The sequence below is a fragment of the Bombina bombina genome, chromosome 2 (genome assembly GCF_027579735.1).
Source record: "Bombina bombina isolate aBomBom1 chromosome 2, aBomBom1.pri, whole genome shotgun sequence".
NCBI lineage: Eukaryota > Metazoa > Chordata > Amphibia > Anura > Bombinatoridae > Bombina > Bombina bombina.
Window position 1 is genome coordinate 680,081,395 of NC_069500.1, and position 25,355 is coordinate 680,106,749.

General features: G+C 39.5%; 1 protein-coding gene across 1 annotated transcript in view; it reads right to left on the reverse strand.

Annotated features, from left to right (window-relative positions):
* Positions 1-912: 912 nt before the first annotated feature.
* Positions 913-25,355, reverse strand: part of SLC24A2 (solute carrier family 24 member 2) — a 656,915-nt gene continuing 632,472 nt past the window's right edge. Inside the window, exons 11-12 of the mRNA XM_053702654.1 lie at positions 7,174-7,340; positions 913-2,602 (exon numbers count right to left, since the gene is read on the reverse strand). Of these exons, the coding sequence (XP_053558629.1) occupies positions 2,353-2,602; positions 7,174-7,340 (417 nt within the window). The 3' untranslated portion in view covers positions 913-2,352. The remainder of the gene's footprint in view (positions 2,603-7,173; positions 7,341-25,355) is intronic.

Sequence of the window (25,355 nt, forward strand, 5' to 3'; positions counted from 1 at the left end):
TCACAAAGACCGCTGCTCCATAACCTGTCCGCCTACTCTGAGCAGGCGGACACACATCGCCACAATACAACCCGATCGAGTACGGTCGGGTTGATTGACACCCCCCTGCTGGCGGCCCATTGGCCACAAGTCTGCAGGGGGCAGCGTTGCACCAGCAGCTCTTGTGAGCTGCTGGTGCAATGCTGAATACGGCGAGCGTATTGCTCGCCGTATTCAGCGAGGTCTGGCGGATCTGATCCGCAGTGTCGGATCAGGTCCGCCAGACCTTGATAAATATGCCCCTTAGTCTGAACCAAAAAAGAAAATGTTTGGGTTTCATATCCCTTTGATACTAATTTTTATTTATTTTAAAAATGTATAAATATATTTAGTAATTTGTTTATAAGAACACATCACGGTACAGCAATTCACTTTGTAATCTTTGTGTACTTGGAGAGTTAATCAATTTAAATAGATTTACAATAAACAGCAAGGACACATCCGGAAAGGGGGTTTAAACTACAATAAAATCTATTGCAGTTCATAATATTGCAGTTCATACCTTTCTTAAAGGGCGTGTCCCCACTCGGCTTATTCTTTGCTTAAACCATCTATTCCTTAATGTCAAAAAGTCACTATCAATCATTATAGATCATTATATTATTCCACTTTACAGAAAACTGGGTAATCTGCACCAAACATGAATCTACTACTATGGTGCTCATATTTTTATTTAGTATAAGAAACTATACAAGGATCAAGAACTAATGAAAGATTTGTTTTGGCCTTTTACAAGTTAATGTGCAGGATTTGAAAATTATAGCTACATTTAGATGCTGCTATGTATACAACAAAACTTACATTGTTATGTTGCAGTAACTCCAGGCAGTTTTCATGGCATACATGACTGTTTAATACATACACTGCTCATAGTAAGTGGTATTGTAAAACTTTATTTTTAATTTAAATGTACAAATATTATTCAAAGTAAAGATATCAGATCATAACTTATATAATAAACCAATAACCAAGATGGTTATGTAAAATATTTTCTAGGTAATGTATCATTTCTATGTATCCACCTGTTGTCATAAAGATGTATTTAAAAGGTGTGAAAAGAAATAAAAATCCTGAAAAAATAGTTTGATTATTCAAAAAAGACCCATGTTGGTGAAATAAAATAGCTAGCTGGTCTCTGCCATCAAAAATGTTGTAGAACCACTGGTCAATTGTATAGCCAATATACTGTGCACTACATATTCAGTTTGTATTGCAGTTAGTTACAAACTATAAGCCCATCTATGGAATACACATACATCTTCTATACTTGGCTTATTTTCCTATAATATATTGAAGATGTTCAACATTTTATCTACACATACCGTGGGTTACATTTTGACCTCTATAAGGTTATTTTCATACATTGTCACGGTCTACTGAACTCTTATAATGTGCATACTACTGTTACATATTTAAAGTCACTTGTATATACAGCTATGGGAGTTATTGTAAATGATCTCATAAGTTAACAGGAAACTAGATGGAATGCAAACAAAAAAACAAACCATTGTCTCTTGGTGTTATGACACTGAACTGGTTTCTCTTAGTGTCTTGCACTCAACACAGAAATGTTTACTGTGAATTTGATGTGATAATGTTGCTAATAATGCTATATCAAAAACCACAGTAATTCTGAGTTCATGTTATATTTGCAGGTGTATTTTTGTATCTTGTTCATTCATCAACAAATTTGATTATTATATCTTGTGGATTTAGACAATTATTTGTATTTGTTCTGCCATATAACAATTCTACAATACTGCCGTCCATGAATGTATCATATATCTTCTCTTTGCACTTACACTGCATATTTCACTTTCATTTTACCCAATGTATCTTTATTTCCTATACTACAGAGACAACTGTGCAATGTTCCAAATATGAAAGCGATTCCTCCATACTAGATTGACTACTGTAGACATTGAAGTGTTGAAATACTACTGTCCCAGGTAAGTGAGTTAAATCTATTCAGGCATAAAAGACACATAGGAATCCCAAAGCGCTTATGTCAGCTTTTGCAAGAAGGTTCCATTCTATCTAATGTCTCTCTTTTGTTAAATATACCCTGTATACATTTTTTAATAGAATATATATTTAGAGAGAAATAGAACACAACATGCATAAGAAAATATCTGATAATAGTTTGTATAACTTCTACAATCTTCAGTTAAAGAGCAACCAAATGGTCTTACATCCGTTGTGTTACAAGTTGGTATCGCTCGGCTAATCTTTTGGTTTTTAATGAGACTAGCTGGCTTTAAGCACCTTAACTTCACAAGCCCTGGGTCCACAATGATCAAACTTTTTTTCTGTCTAGATAGATATAGGGCACATGATAACACGGTCTTCCAGAAGAACGCTGATAACCAGGAATACAATATAGAGAGCAAACATAGTACATCCCAAAATCTTGTTCATCTTCCACTTACATAAAGCGATGGACAGGATAACAAAGAGCAGCATTATGAAGAGTAACACAATAGCACAGAACAAGCCATTGCTACTGACTGCTACAGGTGTCATTTGGTGAAAGAGAGAATAAAGGAGCCATGGCATTGGAAGGCTGGTGGGAAAAAAACAAAACAAAAAACAGTTTTGAGATGGACAGGAATAATAATTTCTGTTTTCCTATGTATTATATAATTTAATAAAGGATTAAAGAAGCATAGATGAATGACATGGAAATACGTGTATTAAAAAAAACTATTTTTTTACTAAAAATGCTCTTTTTACATTAAAAATGATTTACTTATTCTAGCCAACAGTACACTACACAGAAAGGCTTACAAGTTAAAGGGACACTAAACCCACAATTTTTATTTCATGATTCAGATACAGAATACAAATTTAAACAACATTCCAATTTACTTCTATTATTTATTTTGCTTATTTTTTTTTAGATATCCTTTGTTGAAGAAATACCAATGCACATGAGTGAGACAATCACACAAGACTTCTATGTGCTGCAACCAATCAGGAGCTACTGAGCCTATCTAGATATGCTTTTCAGCAAAGATTATCAAGAGAATAAAACAAATTAGATAATAGAAGCAAATTAGAAAGTTGTTTAAAAATGCATGCTCTTTCTAAATCATGAAATAAAAAATGTGGGTTTCATGTCCCTTTAAAGGACAGTTAAATACAGTAGAATTGCATAATTAAAAAGTCATAAATCTAATCTATATAACTTGGCTGCTTCAGTTGGATTCATGTTTTTCCAGTAAAAAAATAAATAAATAGAATACATTTTTTGAAAAATGAAGAAAAAGATGTAGCTATAAATATAAAAAATACTAGAATGAAATTTCAGTAATTGTGTCAGAATAAATAGGTTTTGAGCGCTCATATGTTTTTCTTTAAAGTGAGGTTGAGCTTAAACGCTGGTAACCAACCATAACAATAACCCTGCTTGCCAAAGAAAATACATTCATCAGTGTTCATCTCAGTTATAAAAAATCTACAACCTAGGAAACAGAAATTGTTAGCAAATGTTATACTGTATTGCAGTTAACCAGTACAGAAACTGGCAAACAGTTGCCCATCAGGTTGCATTTTCTTCTCCTCTATTTTAGAGAAACCAAAATTACAAAGTAGTACAGTACAGTAGTAATGAAAAGAGTTTAAAGGACCACTCAATGCAGTAGAATTACATAATTAACAAGTACATAATAAAAAGGCAATGCAAGAGTACTTAGTCTGAATTTTAAATAAGTGTAGATTTTTTTATGACACATTTATTTCTTTATAATTTGTAATATTTCAGTTTACATAGGACACTACTGTAATCAGAAAGGTATTTTTTTTGTTAAAAATAAATATATACTTTTGGATTTTAGAACACAAAAACCAAACCAAAGACACAGGGGTATATTTATTATAGTGCGGACAGACATAATACGGTGTAGCGTATCATGTCCGCCGCGCATCAATAAATGCAGACAGCATACGCTGTCTGCATTTATCATTGCACCAGCAGTTCTTGTGAACTGCTGGTGCAATGCCGCCCCCTGCAGATTTGCAGCCAATCGGCGCTAGCAGGGGGTGTCATTAAACCCAATCGTATTCAATCGTGTTGATTTCTGTCCGCCGCATCAGAGCAGACGGACAAGTTATGGATCAGTGGTTCATAACTTCTGTTTCAGGCTCGCCGGAAACACGAGGCATCAAGCTGCATACGGAGCTTAATAAATTAACCCCACAGACACAGTGGCTCACTGGCTACTGTGTTTGTCGAGCCCTGTTTTATTATATAAAATAGTTAGAAAATAGAATTAAAAAAAAATACTATAATGTTAACTACTTCACCTGGATGGCTGTTATGCATAAATAATCCTGCATGTCTATCTTTTTGGAGAATAATACACTATAGTCAACAACCTTTGTTATTCTTTTTGCCCCTTATTAATTTGGGATTTTTGAAAGAGCTGTAAGCCTAAACATGTACAAAAATATGGCCCTATTCCCACTACTGTGCATGGCAAGTGTATTAACAAAAAATACTATATTCCTTGTATATTGGACTTTAAATCTTTTATCTAAACCTGACATATTGTATTGTATCAACTTCAAAGCCCATGTGTTTTTAGCTTAATTAAAAGTCAATTAATTAAATAAATAAAAAATATATAAATATAGCTCCACAAAAGCAAAAATGACCTTTAAAGACAGTATGGGTCCATATCATGTAATTTTACTTCAGGTCATATGTTGTTAATCATGTTCTGTGGCTGTTCTCTGTGTGCATTGAAAAAGATGGAAGCAACAGTCCTATACAACTCACACTTCGGGGCCGATTTATTAAGCTCTGTATGGCCAATCGGCCGCTAGCAGGGGGTGTTAATCAACCCAATCGTATTCACAAGAACTGCTGGTGCAATGATACGCTGTCGGCATTTATCGATGTGCAGCGGACATGATACGCTACATCGTATCATGTCCGCTCGCACTATTATAAATCTACCCCCTCATGTGAATTCTTATAAAGGGCCTGATGATATAAAATGATTCTATAGCACTGCGAGATCCCTAGTGAAATTCTTAAAAAGGCAGATTTTGCTTTACTTTTCATAGGGATGTATTTCACGCTCCATTAACGTCTATGGGAGAATACATTAACGCAATTGCAATATTGTAACCAGCATTTTGTGCGCGTCAGGTTGAAAACTTTACTTTCAACTTGTAATACGTGCAGTATCCGACGCGCGCAAAAAGCTGGTCGAGCACAGTTAGCGTGAGTGATAATTAGCGATCCACTCGTAATCTAGCCCTAAGTGATGCCACTAGAGAAATGTGTTAATGTGGTGTTGAAGGTTTAACAGGAGTTAAATGCAAGGAGGAGAGGAGAAGAGGAGGGTAAGCAAAGTCTTGTATGTGAGGGGCAGTGAGCTAAGAGGATAAGCAGGGCTGTGTGTAAAGAAGGGGTGAGAGGATAAGGAGTAGACTGTCTGTAATAAACAGTGGGTGAGGAGGGCACTGTGCATGAGCGAGAGTGGAATAATACAGCGTGAAGAGAATGCTGTGTTAGAGGGTGAGGATGATAGTGAATATCAGGAAGGTGGGAAAAGAGACTGAGGAGGAGGCTGTGTGTAAGCTGAGAGTGCTAAGTGGATGAACAGAAGCTGGGGTGTGAGGGTTAGGGGGATTGAGTTGTTGAGCAGGATGTGAGGAAAAGGTTGCTGAGAAGACGAGTGAGAGGGAGCAAGAGGTAAAGAAACATGTCGTATGTGGGGGAAATGAACGTGAGAGGGTAAGGAGGAGACTGTGTGTGAGGTGTGAGAATGAGGAAACTGTTGCATGAAAAGGAGAGGGGGAATGAAAAGGTGACCAGGGGGGTATATACAGGAGAATGAGCATAGATGTTGCAGATTACAGTATACTGTATATCATAGGTGATGTCGTCAACAATGTTTTGTGTGATGCCATTAGTGATGTCATTGATGATGTCATGCAAGGCTTTCAAGGGGTGGGGTGGGGCAGTTTAAGTTACACATTTCCTTGCTTTTTTGCAACATTTGATAGAAAACTTCAATTTTAGCTTTATCATAGTTTTTTTTTGCCAATTAATTAGATATAATAGTTTAGATATTGCAGATCACAGTATATATCATAAATTATTTCATCAGCAATATCATGTGTGATGTCATTGATGATGTCATATAAGCTCCCAAGGGGTGGGTGGGGCAGTTTAAGTTAGGACTCTCCTTGCTTTTTTGCAACATTTGATAGAGAACCTCAACTCTGGCTTTATCATAGTTGTTTGCCAATTAATTAGATACAATAGTTTAAAGTGAATAAATAAATATGTAATAATTATTGTTCAGAAATAAATAGTCTAATGAACCCCCTTTATTGTTATATTTTTTCCTTCTTTTTATTAGTTTACTTTTTTCCTGGAACTTTTCAATAACAATTAGAAGGAAGAAATAAAAAAAATTCTAAAAAAAAATGTACATCACATTCTTGCTTATTAAGACTCAGGGGATGATGCAAACTTAATTTATAAATCGAAAAACTATATTTTCCTCTCACACCTTTTATAAATATTCATATATTTTGAATTGAATGAAGCTAAAAAAAAATCTTAAATTCCACACTAATGAAAATCTTTTGGCCACAGTTGTTAATTGAAAGTTATCCTCTATATACAGTAAATATCAAGGGCCCTGTTCCTTAACCCAAAATATTGTTTCTTTTGCAGTTGCTATTTTTGATTTTGCTTTAGTAGAAGCATAATTATATATTTTAATGGTTTATACATTAACTTTGTAATTCTCTACAAGCGTTTGGACTTTCCATGTTACTTTTGAATATATTTATTTGAGATAGAGGTCAGGAGCTGCACATCCTTCTAATCACAGAATTAACATCTCTACCATAACCCTGAAGCGGATCAGTTTATTTGTGACACAGCCACGGAATTAGCAAGAATGTTAATTTGCATTTTTATAGATCAAAACACAACAATAGCTGGAGCACACCATTGTAGTGGTTGATTTATTTTTTATTGTGCAAATATTTACTAACTTTTAAATTTTTATGTATAGTTGGCAAAAGACACAATATTGTAAATGGATATTAAGTACATTTTACATCAGATATGTAAACTAGTTACTGTTCAAGTGCAACTTTACTCACCCAACTGTGATGTCAAATATGTTGCTTCCTACAGAGCTAGATACGGCCATATCCCCTAGCCCTTTTCGTGCAACAATAACGCTAGTTATAAGGTCAGGTATAGAGGTGCCAGCAGCTAATATTGTGAGCCCCATAATTTCTTCAGTAATACCAATAGTCTCTCCCACCTGAAAGGACAAATAAATGGAACACAGGTTATGCTTAGTTAAAATATGAGTGAATCAATAACTTTTTAGTATAAATTTATTTGTTGCTTGGACATTTCATGGTTAAAAAAGTAGACTGCAATGGCTTTATGATCACTTCTGAAATGCTAACAGCTAATAAAAAAAACATAGAAACCATTTAAATACTTATGGTGAGATATATTAAAGAGACAGTATACTCAGGCAAGGAGCTGATAAAACTTAATTTTATTTAAAGTTTTTGCATGAACACCCTTTTAAACGGGCTATGCTTAAATCTGCCTCCCTCAACTAGAAGACTGATTTCTGCTTCACTAAAATGTAGATTTTTGATAGCAAATACTGCAATACTGAAATCTTCATTATAGGTAGTAGTTTCAACAGGCAAAACCAAAATTTATGATTACATGATAAATTTCTTTCTTTCCGGGCATGGAGAGTCCACAACGTCATTCCAAATACTTGTGGGATATTCAACTCCTGGCCAGCAGGAGGAGGCAAAGAGCACCCCAGCAAAGCTGTTAAGTGTAACTTCCCTCACCCATAATCCCCAGTCATTCAGCCGAAGAAAAATGGAAAAAGAAGAAACACAATGGTATAGCGGTGCCTGAGGTTTACTAAAAATAAACTACCAAATTATAATTTAAAAAGAGGGCGGGGTCGTGGACCGGAAAGAAAGAAAATTATCAGGTAAGCATACATTTTGTTTTCTTTCCTATGGCATGGAAAGTCCACAACGTCATTCCAATTACTAGTGGAAACCAATACCCAAGCTAGAGGACACGGAATGAAAAGGGAGGGAGAGCAAAGCAGGAGGACCTTAGCAGAAGGCACCACTGCTTGAAGAACCTTTCTTCCAAAAAAGGCCTCAGCCAAGGCAAAAGTGCCAAATTTGTAGAATTTGGAAAAAGTATGCAAAGAGGACCATGTTGCCGCCTTGCAAATCTGTTCCACAGAAGCTTCATTTTTGAAAGCCCAAGATTAGAAGACAGCCCTAGTGGAACGAGCCTTAATTCTCTCAGGAGGCTGCTGTCCAGCTGTTTCATAAGCAAAACGAATTATAATTCTAAACTAGAGGGAAAGGGAAGTAGAAGTGGCCTGACCCTTACGCTTTCCAGAGAAAACCACTAACAGGGCAGAAGAATGCCGAAAATCTTTAGTAGCTTGTAGGTATAAAAATTTAGAGCACGCACAACATCCAAGTTATGTAAAAGACGCTCCTTATGAGAAGAACAACAATTTTCTGATTAATGCTTTGATCCGACACCACCTTAGGGAGAAACCCCATTTTAGTACGAAGGGCCGCCTTCTCTGCATGAAAAATAAGGTACAGGGAATCACACTGTAGAGCTGAAAGCTCAGAAACTCTGGGAGCGGAAGAAATAGCAAAGAGAAACAAAACCTTCCACAAAAACAACTTAAAAGCAACCCGAATGCATAGGCTCAAACAGAGCCTGCTGCAAAACCTTAAAAACAAGGTTAAGGCTCCAAGGAAGAGCAACAGATTGAAACACAGGTCTGAATTTGACCCAGGCCTGAACAAAAGATTGAACATCTGGCAGATCTGCCAGACAAAAGTGCAAAAGAATAGACAGTGCAGAAGTCTGACCCTTCAGAGTTCGTAATTGACAAACCCTTCTCCAGGCTCTCCTGAAGAAAGGAAAGAATGTGAGGAACCCTCACTCGACTCCAATAGAATTTCCTTAATTTACACCAATACAGGTAATTACACCATACCTTATGGTAATGAGTAACTGGCTTACAAGCCTGAAACATAATAAAAATGAGTTTCTCAAAAAGCCCACGCCTAGCCAAGACTAGTCGTTTAAACTCTAAGCATTCAGCTTCAGAGAAACTAGAAGGGAGGAAGGGACCCTGAAGTAGAAGGCAAACACCAAGGGTGAAAAGATGACATCTTCACCGGATTCACAAACCAATTTCTGTGAGACCAGGCAGGAACTACTAAAACCACAGACGCTCTCCCCTGCTGAAATGAGCAGTGACTCGCGGAAGGAGGTCAAACAGGAGGGAACAGGCACGCCAAACTGAAGTTCCAAGACCCCACCAGAATGGCAATCAGAACAGTCAGAGGATCTCTCATTCTAGAAACGTACTTTGGAAAACTTAGCGTTTAGATGAGAAGCCAACAGACCCAACTCCAGAACCCCCTACCAGAAAGTTATCATAGTGACAACCTCCTCAGGAAGAAAATTTTGCCTGCTCAGAAAAACCACGTCCCAGTAGTCTACCACCGGGGATAAGGAAGGAAGAGAGAAGTTAATCGAAAGACTCCATTCACTGGAGAATGTGAGTTACCTCCTTCTTTTATAAGGAACTCAGAGTTTCTCCCTGAGATAGATGTATGCCACTGAGGAATTTACCGATGAATTCACAGGAAAATTAGGTAGTCTGTAAAAAACTGATAGAAGCGAGGCTAAATATATCCCAACAGAGAAAAAGGCACTCGCTATGAAGAAAACAACTCAAATCAAGAATTCTTGACCTTCAGTCCTTAGAAAAATTGGACTAAAGTTAAATGAGGTCAGACCTTAAAGGTAAGAAAAACTAGTCCCATCCCCAGCCTGAAAAACTGGAGTCCGAGGGTTACAAGCACCAGGATGGTCTCAGTAAGCATGAACCCTAAGCCAGGTGGTCCTGCAAAATCCTCTAGGATAGAGAGACTCTAGTTAGGGAGTCCAGAAATATCCATTGCTAGAAGTCTAAAAGGACCCCCACCATAGATGAAGCATGCATAGCTGAAAAGGTTTCAGATGGAAACAAGCAAAAGGAATAAAATCACTAGAAGCCCAATATACCAATGGCCTCTAAACACAGAGCCCTGAAGGACATATAGAGGCTTGAAGAGAAGACAGTATATCCAGAACTCCAACAAGGAATTCGATATGTAGAAAAAAACAAAGATCCTAGAAAAACTGGAAAAGAGATAGCATGGATAAACATGCTAGATCCCTAAGATCACTGTCCTACCTAGGACACAATAAAAGGCCACTTTCCTTATGAAAATCATCCTATGAGAAGGACTAGAAGAAAGACCTGTTTTATTATAACTCCACCGTGGAAACACTTGTCAGAAGAGGAGGCAGAGTTAACCTGGGTTCAAACACATAACCCACTGTTTCAGGAGAGGTGGCACTAGTCCTCGTCCCACCTGAATCATCTTAGAGTCCATAGACCTCTAAGAGGAAGAATGCTACTTAGGACCAGACGTAATGACAAAAAACCCTCAGTCGGATCATCTCAATCTATGAGAAAAGTAAATTTATGCTTACCTGATAAATTAATTTCTTCTATGGTACGACGAGTCCACGGATTCATCCTTTACTTGTGGGATATTATCCTCCTGCTAACAGGAAGTGGCAAAGAGCACCACAGCAGAGCTGTCTATATAGCTCCTCCATTAGCTCCACCCACAGTCATTCGACCGAAGGTACAGGAAGAAAAAGGAGAAACTACAAGGTGCAGAGGTGACTGAAATTTAAAATAAAAAAAATATAATCTGTCTTAAAATGACAGGGCGGGCCGTGGACTCGTCGTACCATAGAAGAAATTAATTTATCAGGTAAGCATAAATTTACTTTTCTTCTATAAGGTACAACGAGTCCACGGATTCATCCTTTAATTGTGGGATACAATACCAAAGCTACAGGACATGGATGAACGGGAGGGACAAGACAGATGGTTAAACAGAAGGCACCACTGCTTGAAGAACTTTTCTCCCAAAAATAGCCTCCGAAGAAGCAAAAGTATCAAATTTGTAAAATTTGGAAAAGGTATGAAGCGAAGACCAAGTCGCAGCCTTACAAATCTGTTCAACAAAAGCATCATTTTAAAAGCCCATCTGGAAGCCACCGCTCTAGTAGAGTGAGCTGTAATCCTTTCAGGAGGCTGCTGTCCAGCAGTCTCGTATGCCAAACGGATGATGCTTTTCAGCCAAAAAGAAAAAGGAGTAGCCGTAGCTTTTTGACCTCTACGTTTTCCAGAATAGACAACAAACAAAGAAGATGCTTGACGGAAATCTTTGGTTGCTTGCAAGTAAAACTTCAAAGCATGAACCACGTCCAAGTTGTGCAACAGACGCTCCTTCTTAGAGGAAGGATTAGGACACAGAGAAGGAACAACAATTTCCTGATTGATATTCCTATTAGTAACAACCTTAGGAAGAAATCCAGGTTTGGTACGCAAAACCACCTTATCAGCATGGAAAACAAGATAAGGCGAGTCGCATTGCAATGCAGATAGTTCAGAAACTCTTCAAGCCAAAGAGATAGCAACTAAAAACAGAACTTTCCAAGATATAAGCTTAATATCTATGGAGTGCATAGGTTCAAACGGAACCCCTTGAAGAACTTTAAGAACTAAATTCAAACTCCATGGCGGAGCAACAGGTTTAAACACAGGCTTGATTCTAACTAAAGCCTGACAGAACGACTGAACGTCTGGAACATCTGCCAGACGCTTGTGCAGTAGAATTGATAAAGCAGATATCTGTCCCTTTAAGGAACTAGCTGATAGCCCCTTCTCCAATCCTTCTTGGAGAATGGACAAAATCCTAGGAATCCTGATCTTACTCCATGAGTAGCCTTTGGATTCGCACCAATAAAGATATTTACGCCATATCTTATGATAAATTTTCCTGGTGACAGGCTTTCGAGATGGAATCAAGGTATCTATGACCGACTCAGAGAAACCCCGCTTGGATAAGATCAAGCGTTCAATCTCCAAGCAGTCAGCCGCAGAGAAACTAGATTTGGATGCTGGAACGGACCTTGAATCAGAAGGTCCTGTCTCAGTGGCAGAGTCCATGGTGGAAGAGATGACATGTCCACCAGGTCTGCATACCAAGTCCTGCGTGGCCACGCAGGTGCTATCAAAATCACTGAAACTCTCTCCTGTTTGATTCTGGCAATCAAACGAGGAAGGAGAGGAAATGGTGGAAACACATAAGCCAGGTTGAACGACCAGGGTACTGCTAGAGCATTTATCAGTACTGCCTGAGGATCCCTTGACCTGGACCCGTAATGAGGAAGTTTGGCGTTCTGACGAGACGCCATCAGATCCAATTCTGATGTGCCCCATTGCTGAATCAATTGTGCAAACACCTCCGGATGGAGTTCCCACTCCCCCGGATGAAAAGTCTGACGACTTAGAAAATCCGCTTCCCAGTTCTCCACTCCTGGGATATAGATTGCTGATAGATGGCAAGAGTGAGTCTCTGCCCATCGAATTATTTTGGTAACCTCTATCATCGCTAGAGAACTCTTTGTTCCCCCCTGATGATTGATATATGCTACAGTCGTGATATTGTCCGGCTGGAATCTTATGAATCTGGCCGAAGCCAGCTGAGGCCACACCTGAAGCGCGTTGAATATCGCTCTCAGTTCTAGCATATTTATCGGGAGGAGAGCCTCCTCCTGAGTCCACAATCCCTGTGCTTTCAGGGAATTCCAGACTGTACCCCAGCCCAATAGGCTGGCGTCCGTCGTCACTATGACCCACCCTGGCCTGCGGAAACACATTCCCTTGGACAGATGATCCTGTGACAACCACCAAAGAAGAGAGTCTCTTGTCTCTTGCTCCAGATTTATCTGAGGAGATAAATCTGCATAATCCCCATTCCACTGTTTGAGCATGCATAGTTGCAGTGGTCTGAGATGCAAGCGAGCAAACGGAACTATGTCCATTGCCGCTACCATTAAGCCGATTACCTCCATACACTGAGCCACTGACGGCCGAGGAATGGAATGAAGAGCTCGGCAGATGGATACAATTTTTGATTTCCAGACCTCCGTCAGAAAAATTTTCATGTCCACCGAATCTATCAGAGTTCCCAGGAATGGAACTCTTGTGAGAGGGATAAGTAAACTCTTTTTTACGTTCACCTTCCACCCATGAGATCTTAGAAAAGCCAACACGATGTGAGACTTGGCTAGTTGGTAAGTCGACGTCTGAATTAAGATATCATCCAGATAAGGCGCCACAGCTATGCCCCGCGGCCTTAGAACCGCCAGAAGGGACCCTAGCACCTTTGTGAAAATTCTGGGAGCTGTGGCCAACCCGAAGGGAAGAGCCACAAACTGGTAATGCTTGTCCAGAAAGGTGAACCTGAGGAACTGGTGATGATCTTTGTGGATAGGTATGTGTAGATACGCATCCTTTAAGTCCACGTTGGTCATATATTGACCCTCCTGGATCATCGGCAAAATAGTCTGAATGGTCTCCATCTTGAAGGATGGGACTCTGAGGAATTTGTTTAGGATCTTGAGATCCAAAATTGGTCTGACGGTTCCCTCTTTTTTGGTAACCACAAACAGATTGGAGTAGAACCCCTGCCCCTGTTCTGTTTTCGGAACTGGGCAGATCACTCCCATGGTATATAGGTCTTCTACACAGCGTAAGAACGCCTCTCTTTTTGTCTGGTTTACAGACAATTGAGAAAGATGGAATCTCCCCCTTGGAGGAGAATCTTTGAAATCTAGAAGATACCCCTGGGTTACGATTTCTAAAGCCCAGGAGTCCTGAACGTCTCTTGCCCAAGCCTGAGCAAAGAGAGAAAGTCTGCCCCCTACTAGATCCGGTCCTGGATCGGGGGCTACCCCTTCATGCTGTCTTGGTGGCAGCAGCGGGCTTCTTGGCCTGTTTACCCTTGTTCCAAGTCTGGTTAGGTCTCCAGACTGACTTGGATTGAGCAAAATTCCCCTCTTGCTTTGCAGCAGGGGAAGAGGTAGAGGGACCACCTTTGAAGTTTCGAAAGGAACAAAAATTATTTTGCTTGGTCCTCATCTTATTTGTCTTATCTTGAGGAAGGGCATGGCCTTTCCCTCCAGTGATGTCTGAAATGATCTCTTTCATTTCAGGCCCGAATAGGGTCTTACCCTTGAAAGGGATGGCTAAAAGCTTAGCTTTTGATGACACATCAGCAGACCAGGACTTAAGCCATAACGCTCTACGCGCTAAAATGGCAAAACCTGAATTATTTGCTGCTAATTTAGCCAGTTGAAAAGCGGCATCTGTAATGAAAGAATTAGCTAGCTTGAGAGCCCAAATTCTATCCAAAATATCATCTAATGGGGTCTCAACCTGAAGAGCCTCCTCTAGAGCCTCGAACCAAAAGGACGCTGCAGTAGTTACAGGAACAATGCATGCTATAGGTTGGAGAAGAAAACCCTGATGAACAAATATTTTCTTCAGGAGACCCTCTAATTTTTTATCCATAGGATCTTTGAAAGAACAACTGTCCTCAATAGGTATAGTTGTACTCTTAGCCTGGGTAGAAATAGCTCCCTCCACTTTAGGGACCGTCTGCCACGAGTCCCGGATGGTGTCTGATATGGGAAATATTTTCTTAAAAGTAGGAGGGGGAGCGAACAGAATACCTGGTCTATCCCACTCCTTAGTAACAATGTCCGAAATCCTCTTAGGGACCAGAAAAACATCAGTGTAGGCAGGAACCTCTAGAAATCTGTCCATTTTACACAATTTCTCTGGAACTACAATAGGGTCACAATCATCCAGAGTCGCTAAAACCTCCCTGAGCAATAAGCGGAGGTGTTCTAGTTTAAATTTAAAAGCCGTCATATCTGAGTCTGTCTGAGGGAATTTATTTCCTGAATCAGAAATCTCTCCCTCAGCCAGCAAATCCCTCACCCCAAACTCAGAACATTGTGAGGGTACATCGGATATGGCTAATAAAGTGTCAGAGGGCTCAGCATTTGTTCTCACACCAGACCTACTGCGCTTCCCCTGCAACCCAGGCAGCTTAGATAAAACCTCTGTGAGGGTAGTATTCATAACTGCGGCCATATCTTGCAGGGTGAAAGAATTAGACGCACTAGAAGTAATTGGCGTCGCTTGTGCGGGCGTTAATGGTTGTGACACTTGGGGAGAATTAGATGGCATAACCTCATTCCCTTCTGACTGAGAATCATCCTGCGACATACTTTTAGTAGCTAAAATATGTTCTTTGCAATTTATTGACCTTTCAGTGCATGAGGGACACATTCTAAGTGGAGGTTCCACAATGGCTTCTAAACATATTGAACATTGACTTTCCTCAATGTCAGACATGTTGAACAGGCTAGTAATGACTACAAACAAGCATGAAAACACTTCATTTAGTGAAAAAAATAACAATCTTAAAAAACGGTACTGCGCCTTTAAGAGAAAAAAAAGCATACACGTTCTGCAAAACTGCTTTAAAATGCACCAAATGTTTAAAATTTTTGCAAGCAGACACAATATATGTAGTTAAGATTGCCCCACAAGGAAATTTAACATTTAACCCTTTAATGTGCAAACCGGATTGAAATTAGGCCTAAATCACCCCCAGCACCTTGCCACAGCCCTGCTGTGGCACTACCTGCCCTCAGGGATAGTAAATATGGGGTTAAAGCTTCGATTTGGCCCAAAACATCCACCAGGGCCCTCAGGAGTTAGAGCTTGCTGCTTGCTGAGTGAAAATAACTGCGCATCTGAGGCGTGAAAATAGGCCCCGCCCATCTCACTCGATGTCTCTACAGCCTCAAAGAACTGCACCAGAGTGGTTTTAAACTAGCCATGTGGGTTCTGAGACCCAAAAAATAAGCCAAGTGTACCCTCAATAAAGTTGCCCAAAAAACGTTATTGCCCACAAAACGTTAACAGCACTCCCAGTTCATAAAACGTTTGCCCACAAACATTCACAACTCAGTGTCAACCATTTTTGTAATTATCCCCTTATGCAAGCTTAGTAATGCCCTTCTTATTAGCTCTTAGGATTACTGCTTACCCTTACCCTCATGGTGATACTGTCAGCCTTTCTGAAATACCACAGTCTCTCCAGAAAAAATGGCTGAACATACCTCACTGCTGTATAGCATGAAAACGTTCCTCACACTGAAGTTTCTTGTACTCCTCAGCCTCTGTGGGAACAGCACTGGATCTTAGTTACAAATGCTAAGATCATCATCCTCCAGGCAGAAGTCTTCATCTATCTGCTACCTGAGAGTAAATAGTACACACCGGTACCATTTAAAACAAAAAACTCTTGCTTGAAGAAATTAAAAACTAATATTTCATCACCTCTTTCACTTTACCCTTCCTAGTACTTAAGAGTAGGCAAAGAGAATGACTGGGGGGGTGGAGCTAAGGGAGGAGCTATATAGACAGCTCTGCTGTGGTGCTCTTTGCCACTTCCTTTTAGCAGGAGGATGATATCCCACAAGTAAAGGATGAATCCGTGGACTCGTCGTACCTTATAGAAGAAATCTAAACTTGAGATCATATACCTAACATACCGCTAGATTTGAAGTTTTGTCGGTAACGACCCGAAAAACTAACGCCGGCTTTTTTCTGGCCGCACCATAAAAATAACTCTGGTATTGAGAGTCCACATAAAGGCTGCGTTAGGCTCCAAAAAAGGAGCGTAGAGCATTTTTAACGCAGCTTCAACTCTCGATACCAGAGTTGCTTACGGACGCGGCCAGCCTCAAAAACGTGCTCGTGCACGATTCCCCCATAGGAAACAATGGGGCTGTTTGAGCTGAAAAAAAACCAAACACCTGCAAAAAAGCCGCGTTCAGCTCCTAACGCAGCCCCATTGTTTGCTATGCGGTAACCCTTCCTACGTCTGCACTTAACACTCTAACATGTACCCCGAGTCTAAACACCCCTAACCTTACACTTATTAACCCCTAATCTGCCGCCCCCGCTATCGCTGACCCCTGCATATTATTATTAACCCCTAATCTGCCGCTACTTACATTATCCCTATGTACCCCTAATCTGCTGCCCTAACATCGCCGACCCCTATATTATATTTATTAACCCCTAATCTGCCCCCCACAACTTCGCCTCCACCTGCCTACACTTATTAACCCCTAATCTGCCGACCGGACCTGAGCGCTACTATAATAAAGTTATTAACCCCTAATCCGCATCACTAACCCTATCATAAATAGTATTAACCCCTAATCTGCCCTCCCTAACATCGCCGACACCTAACTTCAATTATTAACCCCTAATCTGCCGACCGAATCTCGCCGCTATTCTAATAAATGTATTAACCCCTAAAGCTAAGTCTAACCCTAATACTAACACCCCCCTAAATTAAATATAATTTAAATCTAACGAAATTAATTAACTCTTATTAAATAAATTATTCCTATTTAAAGCTAAATACTTACCTGTAAAATAAATCCTAATATAGCTACAATATAAATTATAATTATATTATAGCTATTTTAGGATTAATATTTATTTTACAGGTAACTTTGTATTTATTTTAACCATGTACAATAGCTATTAAATAGTTAAGAACTATTTAATAGCTAAAATAGTTAAAATAATTACAAATTTACCTGTAAAAGAAATCCTAACCTAAGTTACAAATAAACCTAACACTAGACTATCAATAAATTAATTAAATAAACTACCTACAATTACCTACAATTAACCTAACACTACACTATCAATAAATTAATTAAATACAATTGCTACAAATAAATACAATTAAATAAACTAGCTAAAGTACAAAAAATAAAAAAGAACTAAGTTACAAAAAATAAAAAAATATTTACAAACATAAGAAAAATATTACAACAATTTTAAACTAATTACACCTACTCTAAGCCCCCTAATAAAATAACAAAGCCCCCCAAAATAAAAAAATGCCCTACCCTATTCTAAATTACTAAAGTTCAAAGCTCTTTTACCTTACCAGCCCTGAACAGGGCCCTTTGCGGGGCATGCCCCAAGAAATACAGCTCTTTTGCCTGTAAAAAAAAACATACAATACCCCCCCCCAACATTACAACCCACCACCCACATACCCCTAATCTAACCCAAACCCCCCTTAAATAAACCTAACACTAAGCCCCTGAAGATCTTCCTACCTTATCTTCACCATACCAGGTTCACCGATCCGTCCTGAAGAGCTCCTCCGATGTCCTAATCCAAGCCCAAGCGGGGGGCTGAAGAGGTCCATGATCCGGCTGAAGTCTTCATCCAAGCGGGGCAGAAGAGGTCTTCCATCCGATTGAAGTCTTCATCCAAGCGGCATCCATCCGGAGCGAAGCGGCAGCATCCTGAAGACCTCCACCGCGGAACATCCATCCTGGCCGACGACTGAACGACGAATGACGGTTCCTTTAAATGACGTCATCCAAGATGGCGTCCCTCGAATTCCGATTGGCTGATAGGATTCTATCAGCCAATCGGAATTAAGGTAGGAATATTCTGATTGGCTGATGGAATCAGCCAATCAGAATCAAGTTCAATCCGATTGGCTGATCCAATCAGCCAATCAGATTGAGCTTGCATTCTATTGGCTGATCGGAACAGCCAATAGAATGCAAGCTCAATCTGATTGGCTGATTGGATCAGCCAATCGGATTGAACTTGATTCTGATTGGCTGATGTGGGGGGACCTCGGTTTAGGGGTACATAGGTAGTTTATGGGTGTTAGTGTACTTTAGAGCACAGTAGTTATGTCTGAGCAAATTCTTCACAGAGAATATGCAATAACAAGGAAAAATGTCATATTAATACAAACTCCCCAGCTGAGGACCACAAATGCGGCTAGAAACACCTGAGCTCTATTACCCAAGTGCCCATATTGTGTACTGCATCATACTGTGTGCAGCGAAATATAGCCATACACCCCCGTGCCAAATATAGACAAATTGCCCAGCTGTGGACCACAAAAGCAGCCATATACACCTGCGCTCTACTACACAAGAGCCCCCACTGTATACTGTGCCTATACCGAGAGCTGCGAATGCAGTCATCTACTAGCACCATATTAACATAAGCACCACAGCCGTGGACTGCTACAGTGTGCTGCGAAATAAACCTGCACCCAGTAACTATGATGCCTCAGATAACCCATAAGGTCAGCAGGGGACATAACAAATTTCTCCAGACCCTTACTTTTTAGGGTAAAACATTCCCACAGGGGGATAAAAATTGAGACCCGGTTAGAGACAAACTGCTCATACTTAATATTTTAGGGGTATATTAAAATTCCTAGACACATAACAGGGTAATAGAGGTGCCTTTTACTGGTCACCATTAATGTCCCCCCATCCCAGATTATAGTAACAGTTATACCTATCCAGGGAATGGCATAAGTTATATAAATCGACTTACCATTCAGGGTCTTCTACTGTGGAGCAGACACAGTACTTCCCTGTCTGCCAGCTTCATTTAACAGCTAACGGGATCCTGTGTAGAAAAGAAAGAACAGAGTAACCAATCCTGGCTTTCTATAAATGGGGTAGCAATAATGTAAGAAATAAAGCAACGACAACCTCGCCGCTTTCTAACTGCTAATAGCCACCATTACTCTTACCAAAGAGATTGACATGGATACAGCATAGCCCCAATCCTTGCTTTGCAAGGAAAAGTACCTATAAAAGGATTAAATATCTTCAGACACCATCTTCGCACATCCTCGATTGACAGAGGCAAAGAGAATAACTGGGGATTATGGGTAAGGAAAGTTACACTTAACAGCTTTGCTGGAGTGCTCTTTTCGGCCTCCTGCTGGCCAGGAGTTGAATATCCCACTAGTAATTGGAATGACGTAGTGGACTCTCCATACCATAGGAAAAAAAGCAGTTATTTCAAATGACAAAATAATTCTAAATGTCTATTTGTAAACTAAACCTATTTAATACACTCAGGCAGGTAAAATGAATAATTAAGAACAGGGGAAACATTTAAAAAACAAAACAAAACTGAGCTGTAAGTAGATATGCGCTTACAAAGGGAACAGTTACATGGACCCTCAAAATGATTGTTACGTGAAGAAAAAAATACTTCATTATCTGCTTTGGTAAACATTACATGCCACACAATCTTGACAAAGCTGGAGTCTTACTCAGGGTTTGATTGGCGATTTGCTCCAGGTTTTTTGCTTTCTGGCCAACTTAGAGGTTGATCTCAATCTATCTGTGTTTTGGTTCTGAAATTGCTTTGTACTTGCCAGCCAAACTTAGAGCTGAGGTTCACTAGTGATCACAATGCTATAGTGTTTCGCTTGTTAAAAACCCGCCATTGCAAACACATTTTTTAAACTAAAAGCTCCTGAAAAGTACTTCTTTTCAAAATAGAAAGTGGGAAGTCTCCTGAAACTGACAGAAATAATAGCCTATTTACTCCACTTAAAGGGACAGTCTAGGCCAAAATAAACTTTCATGATTCAGATAGAAAATGTAATTTTAAACAATTTTCCAATTTACTTTTATCACCAATTTTGCTTTGTTCTCTTTCAGACAGAAATCAACCCGATCGAATACGATCAGGTTGATTGACACTCCCTGCTAGCGGCCGATTGGCCACGAATCTGCAGGGGGCGACATTGCACCAGCAGTTTACAAGAACTGCTGGTGCAATGATAAATGCCGACAGCGTATGCTGTCTGCATTTATCGATGTGCAGCGGACATGATACGCTACATCGTATCATGTCCGCTCGTACATTAATAAATTGACCCCTTAGATTAAAATACCTAAGGTAGTGATTCCCAGCAGCCTGAAAAAACACAATGAGAGTACAATAAGAACCAGTGAAATATCACAGGTATAAATCTATTGAGGTGACCACAGAAGCCATGGGCCCAGATAGCCAGGTGACAAGCAACACAAAATATTTAACTAAAGTTAGAGGAGAATCTTCACACAATTACTGCTAGCTAGAGTGTATTCTTGTGAGAGCCGGTATTAACTGGGTGGTCACCAAGGCAAAGAGGCAATATTACAACAAATTAGTTCTCAAATTAACAAAAAGGCTGAAGGGAATCAGGCTGAGAAACTCTTGATACGCATTTCGCCTGACGGCTTTATCAAAGGCTGGGGATATACTACCCCTATTAATATTGTATTTTCTGTGAGGTATATATTGATATTACTTGTTCCCTATTTTCCTTATTTTCACTGAAATATTACATGTGCTAAACCTTTAGTCCTAATGATAAAAAGGGACTTAAAACTGGTTGAGATCTGTGCATATCCTAAAAGGGCTAATTAATTAAAAATAGTTTGCATAAAAAAAATGTTTAAAAATTGCTGGCAAGTATTCTAAAATCATTTTCAAAAATAAGCTAAATGAATTACATAGCTAATCTCCCTGGAGCAGCGAACTCCACCCACCCTTATCAGTGTTTAGACACAGGCATTGTATTTCAACTGAGCTCACAGCTTCTAGGCATGCTCCATCAGATAATCCCTATGCATTTTTGTATTCTACCAAAACAACAATAAATATAGATACAGCCATAAAAGGAATTGTGTGGGGGGAGTTAGAGCTTTACAATTCAGAAACTAAAAAGAAAGGGTTAATGGCGAGGCACTGCAATATAAATTTGCATGTAAAGTAATTCAAGTACATATTATTATATTTTGTCTCTATCCCAACTTGTTTTATGTCCCTTTAAATAAAGAAGTAGAAGATCCCTAGTAGGGTTTACACACAAATGTCCGTTTCGGTGACCATTTTCCTCCATCAAATATATATAGAATTATACATTTATTACCACCATCAGCAAAAGCGCAGGCAATACCCATGACTGCTGTCTCAGCGGCAGACTCTCTCTTCATGTTAGAGCAGGCCTTTCTCTGTTCAGCGATCTGTGTGAGTAATATAGAAAGCAGCAGCCTAGCTTGAATCAATCCTTTTGTAAGTAGGAACTTTGGAGATAAGTTTGAGCTAGATGTATTGAGGTATGGCTGAATTCCAAGATGTTTTCTGGGAATGTTTATATTAAAAAAAATGGAAGACTCCTGCAGCACCAACACCTCTGCAGGATCAATCAAAAGAAAAAAAGTGACAGGGAGACCACGGTCTAATTGCTGACAATTTCATCTTCCCTCAGATTAAAATGGAGATCACTAGGCTTTTCTGCTTCATCAAAAAGAGTGGGTAAGAAGACACAGGAGATGTTCTCCTCTAGAGAAATGCTCTCACAGTACACTATTCATTATTGTGTGGGGAGTATTTGTTCACCAGCATTGTATGTCTCATTTAAAGAGACAGGATGTCCCAGCACCCTTATAAGCTGCTCTTCAAAAATCTGCAGATAAAAAGGCAATACATTCTGAAGGGTCTTGAGGACAAAGTCTTTAAGAGTCGCCATTTTCATATGCAGAATAAAAGCTGCATACAGTTGTAATGCCAAGCTGTGGGGACAGTGCTGTGTTTTTTTATTATAGAGCAGGGCCCAGGGCCGTCTTTAACACAGGGCAAAAGGGGCAGCTGCCCACGGCCCAGTCTTTGAGGTGGGGCCCAAGAGTCCTAAAAAAAAATATTATTTTTTTTTTTTGGTTCATGCCACACTGCTGATGTCATTCCTAATACTCTCACAGTCAAAAGTTCTCTGCTTATATTTATTTGTAAGAAACTGTGCCAGACCGTGCAGGTGTCATGTGACATGCCAAGCTAGTGCCATGTGCTGTTTTAGGTGTGCACTGTGCAGCACTGAATGCTAAGCCCTAACTTGGCATCCAACCAATCATACTGTATGAGCAAATGTCCTACTGGGGTTACCACTGTTACCAGGTAACTGCTCTGGTGGTGGGGATTGTTCAGGGTAGGGCATACTGTAGGTGCATGCAGCAGAAAGCTGGAGCGGCAGGCACGTGAGGATTTGAACATCTGTGCAGCTGCAGACACTGCTCTCTTCCGTCTTGAGGCACACATACATTGTATTTTTATTTTTTATTTTTTTTAAAATAATTTTTATTGAGGTTAAATATGCAGTACAACAGAGAAAGTATTGTACAGATGTCATACACATATACACAGAAAAAACATATCCATCTTATTGCCACAATATATAGTCATATCTGTTACATCACATTTATGCAATATATGTTAAAAGTAAACCTCATATTTTCTGTATTTTCTTTGATATTACTCTATATACCAGTGTAAAAGAAAAAAAGAAAAAGCATGTAGCAATCTAGAGTATATATATGATATAAAGAATATATAAAACCATAGGTTAATTGCGGTTGTGTGACGAGAAAAACCGCTTTAAAGACTCAGGATGAATCCAGCCTATCCTGAGTTCTATAGTATGGGGGGGGGGTACGGAGGTCATTATGTCTGTTGAACCAGAGCTCCTCTTTTCATAGGTACTGAACGTTAAACATGGCTTACCCAGTAATTGTGATATGTATAGTACACCTCATAGTTGCAGTCAGCTCAGAATACTGAGCGGTGTGTAAAAAAAAAAAAAAAAAAAAGCCATGGAAGCACTAGTGTCGTGCAGATTCAACTCCACAAATTGTGACATGGAAATCCATATAGCCGCTACAATAACCCAATTGCTACCAGGTTAAGATATGTAAGATAGTGACGGAAAAATTGAATCTACCACAGGACACGGGCCCTATGCCCTGCGGCAGTAAGGATAAAAGTCTAATAGGCAGTTGAATACGTTACATATACTGGTATATGGAGAGCTATTAAGCTTCTATATAAATGTGGATAGGAGGTGACAGAAGACATGAGAACAGGACACATAGCTCAGAGAATGAAAACATATATAGGATCTATCATAATAAAACTAACAGAGTTAACATATTATGGCTGAAGTGTGTTAGTACCAAAATATTAATGTCAGGCACTATCATACGGGTATATTTATAAGCTCACAGTGGGATATAACAAGCGCTTAGTACTAGTAAAACAAACCATATAGGGAGCACAAATTGGTAAATACAGTTACTTCAGTGGTATATTGAGGACAAAAAGATTTGGTGGCAAAAGCAGTAGTTCCACTTCAATATACATTGGTACAGTGTAGAGGCGATCTCTCAATGAAAAAAATAATAATCTAGATTTGCTTTTCTGCAGTGTGACTTATTATAATGTAAATAGCTCAAATAATATAGGGCTATAGAGCTTAATAAACAGCAGACATAGAAACATCTAATCCAAGTAACCATCAAGTACTTCTATAACGCGGGGCAGCATATAGACAAGCTATGGTAGATAAACACTAATGCAAACTACAAATTTAAACTAAGAACAAGTCCAGAGACCGGAACATTATGGGGCAAGGTAAAACTCTGATAAAGTTAGAGATATTTGTGGCGCGCTACATATCTTGTAAGTGGCCACGTTAAGATTTAGCCCCTGATTTGCTAGAAAAAGCATATATGCATGGAGTCATCTAAACATTACCTGTAGTCACACATAAAGGAAGTAATCTTTTGGGCACTATCATATTTGGAAACATACATATATTAACAGTTAAAAGAAAAGTTCCAACATAACTAACTATAAATATTTGTGCCATACACATTTACAGGACCGGGGTGTCCAGCATTTCCAACATCATGAAAAGATCCAGTTTGTGAACAGATGCTGTAAATACATTCCAAACATGTTACAGTTATGCAGCACAATAAACATAAAAACGCAAGGTAGTTGGCTTATGATAGACTGCAGACATAGAATTGTCAAACCCATGTCTCTAAAACTTAACTGTGACAAGGTCTCATAGGTGGACTAATATTGTAATAAGTCCGGTTTCTTCCATGCCTATCCCATTTCATAGTAATTTATGCTTAATGTGGGGCTCACTAACAGTCTTTCACACTTGCAGTACTGTATCATCTGACCGATCCTCACCAGCATAGTCAACCTGAAGCGCCGTGGAGTGAAAGCCAATGTTAATTTGTATGGGAGCCGCTCGATGGGGGTTTCTCCCTTAGCCGCCATCTCCCTCTCTATAAACAAAAACAGTACAAGTATGGCCTTTAGCTCCGATGGATTGTTGACGTAGTCTGCAGGCAGTTCCCCTGTGTAAGAAGTCTCTTTATCCGCAGAGACAGCGCACTCATTCTGTATATGCTGAGGTACTGGCAGGGTTAATTCTTTCACCTCAGGCTTCTGTATGTCCACACACCCTACAGCTTCTCTACTTTCATCCGGTAAATGGTCAAATATTTTGGTTCTTGTGATACAGATAAAGTACTGATCTCCCCCTTGCTC